The 12,217-nt window shown below is 57.2% G+C and overlaps 1 protein-coding gene across 1 annotated transcript in view; it reads left to right on the top strand.

Annotated features, from left to right (window-relative positions):
- LOC128835491 (signal-regulatory protein beta-1-like) overlaps positions 1 to 12,217 on the top strand; it is a 47,142-nt gene that overhangs the window by 9,416 nt on the left and 25,509 nt on the right. Inside the window, exons 2-4 of the mRNA XM_054025009.1 lie at positions 8,801 to 8,910; positions 9,239 to 9,565; positions 9,886 to 10,185. Coding sequence (XP_053880984.1) covers positions 8,801 to 8,910; positions 9,239 to 9,565; positions 9,886 to 10,185 — 737 coding nt within the window. The remainder of the gene's footprint in view (positions 1 to 8,800; positions 8,911 to 9,238; positions 9,566 to 9,885; positions 10,186 to 12,217) is intronic.

The following is a 12,217-nucleotide window of genomic DNA, read 5'->3' as shown; positions in this document are numbered from 1 at the left end:
TTGTTGTGTAATCCTCAGGAGAGTGATATCACTCCTGGTAACCTGGTTGAAATACGGGAACTTAATTAAGGGGACAGAGGTGGCCGTTCCTACTGGGCTGTTTGCCTGTGGCGGAAAATAAATCCTTCCCTGCAGTTAGCCAAGCGCAGATGGGAAATTGGCCCTGAGTTTTTCGCGTTTGGCTAGCAGGGATCTTCCCTGTTACCAGCCACGCAGTGGGGGGGGGGGGGGGTACCGTGATCATCCCAGAGAATTCATGGCGGGAGGAGGGCGGCGGCGGAGGGGGGTTAGTTTGGTGCCTGCAGGGATCTTCCCTGATACCAGCCACGCGGTGGGGGGGAGGGGTACAGCGATCATCCCAGAGAATTCATGGCGGGAGGAGGGCGGCGGCGGGGGTGGTGGTTAGTTTGGTGCCTGCAGGGATCTTCCCTGATACCAGCCACGCGGTGGGGGGGAGGGGTACAGCGATCATCCCAGAGAATTCATGGCGAGAGGGGGGGGTGGGTTTGTTTTCTGCTGCTGCTGCTGAATGTTAACAGAAAAACCGCAGCACTCTACAGGCTATGCTTGGTATGTGGGAAAGGAGGGTGCAGAAGCTGTAAAACAATGGCTTACCATGGCCGCATGCAAGCCGAATTCTGTTGCCCAGACCTGTGATCTCTAGCAGCAAAGCCACAGGCACTCAGCATCAAGAGGCAAAATGCGACCTTGCACAGAAATCACATGTGCTATGTAATGTGAATAGTGTTGGTCACCGTGAAAGAGTATAAGCATTGTTCTGCAAAATGTAGCTTTTTAAACAATTCTCTCTTTTTTCCCCTCCCTACAGCAGCTGCAAATTCCTCAAGCCTCCCTCCTCCATCCAGAAGGTTATCACAGATAAGGCGTCGTAAGAAGAGAACGCGAGACGAGATGTTTTCTGAAATTATGGAATCCAGCCGCAGTGACAGAGCTCATCTGAATGAGTGGAAGGAAACAGTTTCAAAGTATAGGAAAGAAGCCAGTGAACGTGAGCACAGGAGGGACCAACGTGAGGACATGAGGGACCAACGTGAGGACAGGAGGGACCAACGTGAGGAGAGGAGAGACGCTCGAGATGAGAGGTGGCGGCAGGAAGACCAGAGGAGGCAGGATGCAACGCTGGGGCTGCTGCGTGAGCAAACAGACATGCTCCGGCGTCTGGTGGAGCTTCAGGAACGGCTGCTGGAAAACAGACTGCCGCTTCAGCCCCTGTTCCACCCTCCCCACTCCCCATGTTCTGTATCCTCCTCACCCAGACGTGTAAGAACACGGGGGGGGGAGGCTCCATACACCTTCCCATTCCACCCCAGTAGACAGCCCAAGCAAAAGGCTGTCATTTTTTTAACCTTTTCTTTGTGGCTTTTTCCTTCCCAGCAATCCTCCTCCCAAATACCACCTGGGTTCCCTCCCTCTTTTTCTAATCTATTAATAAAGAATAAATGATTTTTAAATGATAGTGACTTTATTTGGTTTGAAAGAAAGCTGGGGGAAGGGGGAGGGTGGGTTCCTTACAGAAAATGAGTCAATAAAGGGGGCGGGTGTTGCGGAGTGTGGGGGAGTTAGGGCCCTGCACCCCTCTTCCCGAGATTCACTGCGACTCTCAGCCAGCCAGTAAAGCAGAAGGTTTATTTAGGGACAGGAACACAGTCTCAAGCAGAGCGTGTAGGTACGACCAGACCCCCTCAATTAGGTCCCTCTGGGAGGTTCAGGGAGCTTAGACCCCAGCTTGGGGTTCCCTGCATTGCACCACCCAGCCCAAACCAAAACTAAACTCCCAGCCCCTCCCGCTGCTCCTCTCCTTTCTTCAGTCTCCCGGGCAGAAGGTGTTAATTCTCCCCACCCCCGTTCCTGGCTCAGGTTACAGCTCAGGTAGCTTCCTTCAAGGGAAGTCCCACATCCCCACTGCAACCCCCCTGCAACATTCCCAGGTCAAATCTGCCCTGCTCCCTGCTCCGTCACAGCGGGTTTTCATGAAGGAGAAACAAACAGATATTTCACACTGTAGCCTGGCCAGTCATGAAACTGTTTTTTAAAGCTTCTCTGATGCACAGCGCTTCCTGGTGTGCTCTTCTAATCGCCCTGGTGTCTGGCTGCGCGTAATCAGCAGCCAGGCGATTTGCCTCAGCCTCCCACCCCGCCATAAAGGTCTCCCCCTTACTTTCACAGAGATTGTGCAGCACACAGCAAGCAGAAATAACAATGGGGAGCTTTCTTTGGCTGAGGTCAGAGCGAGTCAATAATGATCGCCAGCGACCTTTTAAACGGCCAAATGCACATTCTACCACCATTCTGCACTTGCTTAGCCTGTAGTTAAACAGTTCCTGACTCCTGTCCAGGCTGCCTGTGTACGGCTTCATGAGCCATGGCATTAAGGGGTAGGCGGGGTCCCCAAGAATAACTATTGGCATTTCAACATCCCCAACGGTTATTTTCTGGTCCGGAAAGTAAGTCCCTTGCTGCAGCCCTTTAAACAGAGTAGTGTTCCTGAAGACGCGAGCGTCATGAACCCTTCCCGCCCAGCCCGCGTTGATGTTAGTGAAACGTCCCTTGTGATCCACAAGTGCTTGCAGCACCATTGAAAAGTACCCCTTGCGGTTTATGTACTCGGTGGCTTGGTGCTCCGGTGCCAAGATAGGGATATGGGTTCCGTCTATTGCCCCACCACAGTTAGGGAATCCCATTGCAGCAAAACCATCCACTATGGCCTGCACATTTCCCAGAGTCACTAACTTTCGTAGCAGCACCTGAGTGATTGCTTTGGCTACTTGCATCACAGCAGCCCCCACCGTAGATTTGCCCACTCCAAATTGATTCCCGACTGACCGGTAGCTGTCTGGCGTTACAAGCTTCCACAGGGCTATCGCCACGCGCTTCTCAACTGTGAGGGCTGCTCTCATCTTGGTATTCTGGCGCTTCAGGGCAGGGGAAAGCAAGTCACAAAGTTCCATGAAAGTGCCCTTACGCATGCAAAAGTTCCGCAGCCACTGGGAATCATCCCACACCTGCAACACTATGCGGTCCCACCAGTCTGTGCTTGTTTCCCTTGCCCAGAATCGGCGTTCCATGGATAGAATCTGCCCCATTAACAACATGATCTCCAAAGCACCGGGGCCCGTGGTTTCACAGAATTCTGTATCCGTGTCCGTGTCCATGTCCATGTCAATGTCCTCATCATGCTTGTCGCTGCGTTGCCGCCGCCGCTGCCTCCTCGCCTCGTTTTTCTGGTCCTGGCTGAGCATAAACTCCACGAGAACGCGCGAGGTGTTTGCAATATTCATGAGTGCTGTCTTGAGCTCAGCGGGCTCCATGCTTGCCGTGGTATGGAGTCTGCAGTGTTCACCCACCCAGGAAAAAAGGCGCGAAAATGGTTGTCTGCCATCCGTTGCTTTCATGCAGGGAGGGAGGAGGGAGGGAGGAGGTGAGGCTGTACCCAGAACCACCTGTGACGATGTTTTTTGTCCCATCAGGCACTGGGATCTTAACCCACAATCCCAATGGGCGCGGGAGACTGCGGGAACTATGGGATAGCTATGGGATAGCTACCCACAGTGCAACGCTGCAGAAATCGACGCTAGCCCCGGTACTTGGACGCACACCACCGAATTAATGTGCTTAGTGTGGCCGCATACATTTCGACTTTATACAACCTGTTTTTCAAATCCGAATTATCTAAATTCGGATTAATCCCGTAGTGTAGACATACCCTCAAACTCTGTGTCTATGTCCATTGGTCCTTTGTGCTGCTTCTACTCTGAAACCTTTCTTTTGAGTGTTGTCCCAATGCTGCAAAGAGGGTGTTTCCAAAAGAAGGTGCTTGCTTCTAACCCCCGAGGCCGTCAGTATGTCTGCTTGTCTTTAATGAGCCCACTTGACACGTTTTATTGTCCTTGGGTCTGGCTCCCAGCCCCTCTCCAACAGTTGAGGCTGTCTGGAGGTGCTGCCTTCCCTGCCTTGCTCATCCACACCTCATTCATTCAACAGGGCAATTGATTAAGAGTGGAGGGGTGGGGGGAAGAGCTCTTGTTCTACTGCTAGCAAAAAGAAATTTTTCTTCTCTCTTATTCTATCCTTAGGGGCTATAATATTCTACCAAGGGCAATGCAAAGTTTCTAAATGAGGCTTTGATACAAAGTCCTCTGAAAACAGAGGTCACACGTGGGTAGACCCACCACAAGGTTATATAAAGAGGCACAATGTAAAGTCATATGAAAATTATCAGAGATTTATCTACAACAGAGGACAGAAGAGGGGAGATGAGGCCCAGGCGACCCAGTTTATGACCCTGTTTCCCTGGAGAGAAGACAATGGACAGAGGGGGGCTTGGGGCCGGTGATATCAGATGCCCAGCTGGGAAGCAGGTAGGGTGACCAGACAGCAAATGTGAAAAATCGGGACAGAGGGTGGGGGGTAATAGGAGCTTATATAAGAAAAAGACCCAAAAATCGGGACTGTCCCCTGTCATCTGGTCACCCTAGAAGCAGGGGGGCTCTGGTCTGGAGGGAGGAGCAGGCAGAGCCCACTTGGATGCAGAGAGACTGGGATGTGCTGGGCTGAGGGAGGCCAGGCCTGAGGCCCTGAGAGTTTCCTGTGCTGTGTTCAACCCTCAATCAACCCTCCTGTGTTACGCTGGCTGAGAGTCGCTGGGGGTTAGAGAATGTGGGGGAGGGCATTATCCCTTCTGGGGGGTGGAGGTGTCACCTCACAGGGGAGCCCAGGTAACTCTGTGGCTAGTGGTGCAGGGATCGAGAGATCAGACGAGCCCCTTTTGCTCAGAAGAGCAGCCCTGTGTCTACCGAGTCTGTCCCCGGCGGCCTGGTGCACAGACAGGCCCCCCTACCTCGCCCCCGTGTGTGGTGGGAGAAATAACGACTGACGATGGGTAAGTGTGTGGTGGGACTGAGGACAATGCGGGGCAGGGGAGAAGCATGAATAAACTGGCTGTAGAAATTAATACAAAACAGGGAAACAGCCGCTTACAACGGGAGCATGAAGCTCAGGCCCAGAACCCAAAATCACCCTGGCAATAACCGTGTAAAACCCGACCACAGACGTCGCACGGATGGCCTGAGCCGCGCACGCACAGTCACTAGGACGGACTGCACCACTTGTCTGTGAGCGCCGGCCTTTTCCACCGTCGGTGGCGGGAAAACATGGTACGGTCCCAGAAAGGCGGGAAACAGGCTGAGGTAAAATTGCTCTGCAGCTCGCCCCATGGCGGGAAAAACCAGTTTGATCCGGTTGTGCCCAGGCCGGGATGACAGGGCACACGGGGGGGACAAGATGGAGTTTACAAAATGGTGGTTCAGACTCCATTTTGAACTGCTGCTCTATCCTTACGAATGGCATACTGGGTTTAACACACACCTATTTTAATAAGCTATAACAGTCTAACAAATCACACACAACAGAGGTCCCGGGGGCCCAGAGCGAGGGGACTCCCTGAGGGGGCCCACGGCAGAGACAGACGTGCTAAGGCTCACAGAGGTGCGGCTCCAGGAGGTGGAGGCCTGGGGCTTAACCCCCGAGAGAGAGGGGACCCCCGAGAAGGGCTGTCGCACTGAAGGGGGTTCCCCCCACGGAGCGCACGGGGCCAGGTGTGGGCATGATCTGTGGGGCTTGTCTTCACTACCCGCCTGGATCAGCGGGTAGAAATCGATCTCTCAGGGATCGAATTATCGCGTCTCGTCGGGACGCGACAATTGATCCCCAAATCGACGCGCGTACTCCACCAGCCCAGGTAGGAGTAAGCGCCGTCGACGGGGGAGCCGTGGCGGTCGATTTGCCGCCGTCCTCACAGCGGGGTAAGTCGGCTCAGAGACGTTGAATTCAGCTACGCTATTCGGGGGGGGGGGGGGGGGCAGGGACGGTCCCAGGGAGCACGTTCGTGCCAGGTGTGTCTGAGCCTCGCCCGGCGATATCAGAATCCCTGATCTCCGCCCTTTGCCCGGTGCTACAGCCGCTCCCTGTGACCCACGGAAAGTGAAAGGGAATTTGCTGGGAGCCCTGCCAGCCCGGAGAAGGAGACAGTGACGCTGGGGGAGGGAGGGCAGGGACCATGGGGCTGGGGGCTCTCCTCATCCCCCTCCTCGTCCTTGGGGTGGCTGGTAAGTACAGATCCCCTGGTGTCCTGGGGCAGCGTTTGTGTCGGGCTGGCCCTGCCCCAGCTGGGCCCCCAGAGTACTGGTGTGTGGGGCCGGGGGGGCAGGGACGGTCCCAGGGAGCACGTTTGTGCCAGGTGTGTCTGAGCCTCGCCCGGCGATATCAGAATCCCTGATCTCCGCCCTTTTCCCGGTGCTACAGCCGCTCCCTGTGACCCACAGAAAGTGAAAGGGAATTCGCTGGGAGCCCTGCCAGCCCGGAGAAGGAGACAGTGACGCTGGGGGACGGGGGGAAGGGACCATGGGGTTGGGGGGTTTCCTCATTCCGCTCCTCATCTTTGGGGTGGCCGGTAAGTACAGACCCCCTGGTGTCCTGGGGCAGGGCAGGGCCCCGGTCCCCCCCCGGCAGAGTAAAGTCCCGGGGATGGAGCCCAAGACTTGGCTCTGTCATAGCCGGGTCCAGCTCTGCTCAGGGCCCTGTGAATGACCCGGAGGTGCAGGGGATTGTGTACATGGGAGAGGTGGGAGGGGACAGGCTGTGGGGGGGACAGGGGACAGAACAGGGCGAGAGGGAGAACCGCTTTCTGGCTACGGGTGCCGTGTGCGGGGGGTGCGGTCTGGCTATGGGTGCCGTGTGCGGGGGGTGCGGTCTGGCTATGGGTGCTGTGTGTGTGTGGGGTTCTGGCTACGGGTGCTGTGTGCAGGGGGCAGGGGGCTGTGTGCAGGGAGGGGCTGAGCTGGCCTTTCTGTGCAGATTGACCTGCCGGCAGCTCTGCCGTCTCTCTGTCCAGCTCCGTCCTCGGGAAGCCAGGGCCTGTGGTGGGTGCGGGGCACAGCTGGGGAACAGCAGGATTTCACCGCAGGCAGAACCGGAAACCTCCTGGAGCTGAGCCAAGGGGAAAGGGCCCTTCGAGGGCTCGGTGGTGAGCTCGGTCAGGTGCTCCTGGACCCTGGCCAGAGGGGCAGAGATCTGCCTCACGGACAGAGACTTGGGGTCCGTCTGCACTTGGGGAAAAACCCGCAGCGCCGAGTCCCACAGCCCAGGACTGGTGCCCCGGCTCGCGCTGCCGGGTCGCCTGTAGCAGTGTGGGAAACGACCCGGGCGCTGGAACCTGCTCACGCTGCCGTAACACCCTGTTCAGTAGCAGGATCCCATGGCTAGATTCCTCTCTAATGCCTCGAAGCTCCCTGGTGTGGGGACTGTTTCGGTGCTGATATTTACCGGGCAGGGATTTGTCAGCTTGTTCAAACTTCCCAAAGAAACCGCGTGAACAGAACAGCCGGGTAGCCGTTCCCGTGGGGCTGGAGCCCTGTCTCGGAGACACGGCGAGGGGGGCAGGTCTCGGGGCCCGGGCTCCCGCCCAGCTGGGAACATTTTTAGCCCTGCAGCCCAAGCCCTACGAGCCGGAGTTAATAGACGTGGGCCCGCTTGGTGCTGCGGGTTTCTCTTTGCAGTGTGGACATACCCCAAGGCGCTCGCTCTGCTCAGCTGAGCACAGAGAAGGTTCAGGGGGGCTGGCAGGACCCTGGTCTAGAAGCGCCCACGTGGGGAACAAACTCTAGCAGCAGAGGGCCTGTCCCCTAGCAAAGGCAGAACCAGACCCAGCGGCTGGGGAGCTGAAACGGGACGGGCTCAGGCTAGAAATGGGTCACTGTGTTTAACAGGGAGGGGAGTTAATTCCTGGAACAGCTCGCCAGGGAACAGGTGCTTCTCCAGCGCCTGGAGTCAGCGAAGCGCGATCGGGCGTCTCTCTGGAGGCACGGCTGGAGCTCTGCTGGACGTAGGAATCCCTGGAGCCCTTCTCCGGCCTGGGCTATACAATTGGCCAGACTGGCTGGGCAGAATGGGCCCTGCTGGCCGTACCAGCTGGGATTCTACGGCAAGGCTGTAAACTGTCCAGAGACATTTTGCAAGGGGGCCCCCTCGATTTCCCATAAACATGACAGCACCCACAGTCCACAGACACCAACGCCCAGCTCCTGCAAGTCAAAGCCCTTCGCTCATTTCAGCGCCTCTCTCCAAAGAATGACAATTTCTTATCTGAAAAGAAAGCTGGTGGGTTTCAGCCGAGAAACACAGGGGTCCCCAGCTGGGAACAGGCCTGACCGGTGGAGCTTGGAGCTCTGCCCCGGGGGCACACTGCCTGCAGGCTTGCTTGCAGCGCAGATCTCTCCCACCTGGGCTACAGGCATATTCCTTTATCTCCCAGCAGTCGATAATCTGCTCCCCGTGAAGGTCACATCCTGGTCTCCAATCGCTAGAGATCAACTGAAGCCCTGGAGCAGGAGGTTTCATATCCCTTCCAAAATGTTTGCCTGAACCGTTCTAACTCTGGCTTTTCCTGTTCTCCAAGTGGATGTTCAATCCCTTTCAGAATCTTGCTAAGTTCTTTGCACCAACATCTTGTTGCAGTGAGTTCTGCAGTTGAATAAGTCTTGCCTTATTATGTAAACCGGCACTACAGGGGGACACGTGGCTAACATTGAACCAGTGGGTAACACTTGCCTACATGCCTCTGTGAAAACACTCACTAGGGGTCACGGATTCTGGCCTCCCCCTGCCAGGCCACCTTATTCGCTGTTTGCTCTTCTAGTTAATAATTATCCACACTTCATAAGAGAGAAAAGTCTCATGCCTTCCTGGGCTGTGGGGGACCTGCATCGCTTCCCGTTTTACCCAGGAGTAGCTCCCTTCCAGCAGAGCTGGGCCTGGAACCCAGGTTCTGCTGTGACAGACCCAAGTCTCTGGGGGTGACGTCTCAGCTGGACTGCAGAGAGCGTGGCCAGGCCTGTGAGTGTCATGTGTGGTGCCTGATGCTTTGCAGCCCCGAGCAAGTAGCTAGCCCTTAATAGCAACATAAATGATCATGTTGTCATTCAGCTCCAGAGTGAACAACATGCTGCTAGAACTGGGGTGCCTCATCCCTCTCCGAGCAATCGTTTCGAGCTCTCTGCAGAAATCACTGTGTCAGTCACACTCCGGAGGATGTTTGGACGGTTTCCTTCATTCCTAGAAGGGCTGGAAACAGATTCTGCAGCAGGATCCCAGACCGCACAGGGTCCTGCCTGATGTCAGAGACAGTTCCCAGGACTGCAAACCTGTGTCTTTCTCTTTACAGGTGACCCACTGACGATATTCACCCGGCCCTCCTCCTCGGCTGTGCTGGGCTCTGCAGCGCTGCTGAAATGCCGATTCAATATCGGGGGGCCGATCAATCTAACCGCCCTGCAGGTTCACTGGTATTTCTCAGATCAGAGTGTGGCGCAGTACGACCGAGGGGAGGAAATATTCGCACCAGGGGTGAGCATCTCCAAGCAGGAGTTACTGATGGGGAACGCCTCCCTGGGGATGGAGAACGTACAAATGTCAGATGAGGGGCAGTATACATGTGTGGTCGGCTACGGTGCGGAGCGGCAGGAGAGCGAGACGACCCTCCGTGTGTTGGGTAAGGATGGCACAAAAGTCCTGGCCTAGAAACCGTGAGTAGCCGTTGTCCCGCTGCTGCTTGGGCTGGCAGCCTGAGTGGCTCGTGTGCGTGCGAGGAAGGGAACGTGAAAGACCTGGTGTGCATGCGTGTGTGCACTGTGTGTGTGCACCGTGTGTCTCAGAACGGTGCAGCCCATCACGGACACAGCGCGTTCTACCCCAGCCCACAGGAACGGGCCGGGTGCTGGTGCTGGTGCAGTGGCCGGGGGCTCAGCCCCGTGCTGGACAGTGATGGTCACTGAGCTAACGCTGTCTCACGTTTTCTGCCTCCCGTTCCAGCTGCTCCCAGACTCTCCATCCCGCGGCGAGCGGCCAGGACAGACACAGCGACCTCCTTCCCCTGCCACGTGTGGGGATTCTACCCCGGGGACGTCACCGTCACGTGGCTGAGAGACGGGCGGGTTCTGACCGACGCCACCCGCTCTGCCCCCCAGAGGAACCCGGACGGGACCTTTAACCTCACCCTGACCCACACCTTCACCCCCACCGCGAGCGACTCCGGCAGCATCTTCTCCTGCCACGTCAGCCACGCGGCTCTGGCCCAGCCCCTGCGGGAGGAGTTCCCCCTGGATGTCACAGGTGAGTCTGGGCTGGGGGGAGGGCAGGATCCTGGGGTCCAGACCCCCCTTTATCGCTGACTGGGAGAGATTCGCATTGTCCCTTGTCCCCTCCACACCCCTTAAGCAGTAGCAGACTGACTGCTGGGATGGTCGGGGGGGGGGGGGGCGTGCTGGCACCTGGTGTGGGGCAGTAGGCACAAGGGATGACCCAGCCTGGCAGGGGTGAGTAGTGGGGAGGGGCTGGAGGAGCCAATGGGCAGGAAGATCCCTGTGCAGCCAAAATACCAGTGAGCACATCCCCCCCCCCCGCCTGCCATGACAGTGTCTGCTGCCCAGGGATGGAGCCTTGGTCATGACTGATCCTGTCCATTATGGGCGCTCCTGGGGGGGCCCATTGTGCCAGGCGCTGCCCAGACACGGTCCCTGCCCGGAGCAGCTTCCAGTCTAACCAGAGCAGACAGGCCCAGGGTGGGGGAAGGGGGCAGCGCACCATTAGGGGAGTAGTAGGTAATGAAGAGGATCACTGGTCCCTGGTAGAAAGCCATCGGGGTCACTTGGTCACCTGGGTGCAAGCAAAGAGTGCAGGACTCTGCCCTGGGCAGCAGTGACTCTGAGGAAGTGTTGGGGTTGTGGTTGTCACTGACCATGTCACTTGCCTGGTGTGTGCTCTCTCCATGTGCCGCCCCGGCTCTGCACACGTAGCTGGCTCAGCAGACCTCCAGGGTATTACACAAAAGATCATGTACTCGGTGCTTGGCCAGGTTGTCAATGAAGCCCTGTATCGGTGCCCTGCACGTGCTCCAGGTGCACTAACACATGTGCCTGTCACAATGGGCTCAGTGCAATCAGTGGTGGGACTTTCCACGGCCCCCTCGGCTGGACAAAGATGTCCCTCTTGTGATTCCTTTTTTATACTGTGATACCAGCAAGTGACGTATTACTCTTCTGACGTGGTCAGTGATCACTCTACACCTGGTACCTGCTGGTTCAAACAAATATTCTTAATTTATTACCCCGTGATCCCGGCCTTACTGAGGAGGGGTCAGTGTCCCTGTACCACCTTCCGGGAGTATGTTTATGCCACAACTCTGTGTTGGGGCCGGCCTGTGCGACCCGTCCGGAGTGTTTACAGGAATACCCAGTGCCTGGTACTTAGGAGTGTCTGTGTTTTAGCAACACTAGCCGTGCTGCTGCCCAGTTCCTGCACCGGACAGGGAACGTGCAGCATCTGCTCTGACCCAGGGCCTGCCTGTGGTTCAGGAGTCGGGTCTTACACCAGGCCCTGCGCTCCCGGCTCTGTCTACTCCGGGGTGTGAATCTGTACCCGTGAGAGCAGTGAGCGATTGGAGCGCTCTCCCCCGGGCCGTGGGGGATTCTCCAGCACTGACTATGCTTTCAGACAAGATGTGGATGTTGTTCTGCGCAGAAGGATTTGGGGGGCAGGTCTCTGGCCTGTGGGGTCCAGGGGCCAGATGAGATGAGCCCAGCGGTTCCTTCTGGCTTGGGAACCTCAGGGGTAAAAACCAACCAAACCCCGCTGAGTGACTGGTATGCGGAGGCGCGGCAGTACCAGGACAGAGAGACGGATGGGCGTGTCTGGGACAGGGACAGGCAGGCAGCTAGAGAGAGGTGGGTTTAGTCAGGAGGGGATCGGCTAATTGGCAAACCCGAGGAAGGGGGTCTGAGGGGGACAAGGCAGGGAGAAGGGGGGCAGGTGTGAGGCAGAGACTGGGAGGGAGGGCAGGGCTGGAGCAAACCCCCTGGGCACAGAGAGTCCAGTCAGAGCTGCAGGATGGTCTCTGGCTGGCCACAGGCCCCTGCTCTGGGGGTGTCTCTGGCTGGCTGCTCCCCACATCCCCCCCCCATGGAAAGGGAAGCCCTGCCTGGGTGCTAGTGCCCCCTGGTAGGTGGGATCTCCCGTGCAGAGCGCCGAGTCCAGGGGTGCTGGGGGAGGGCCCCATTTCACCCCCTCCTCCCCGGTGCAGCACCCCCTGCTTTGGACACTTCTGCAGCTGCTCCCAGTGGCTGGAGTCTCTGTCCTCAGCACAGCA

This window comes from Malaclemys terrapin, chromosome 4 (assembly GCF_027887155.1).
Source record: "Malaclemys terrapin pileata isolate rMalTer1 chromosome 4, rMalTer1.hap1, whole genome shotgun sequence".
NCBI classification, from domain to species: Eukaryota; Metazoa; Chordata; order Testudines; family Emydidae; genus Malaclemys; species Malaclemys terrapin.
The sequence above is the reverse complement of the archived record's forward strand: the minus strand, read 5'-3'. Positions and strand labels throughout refer to the sequence as shown.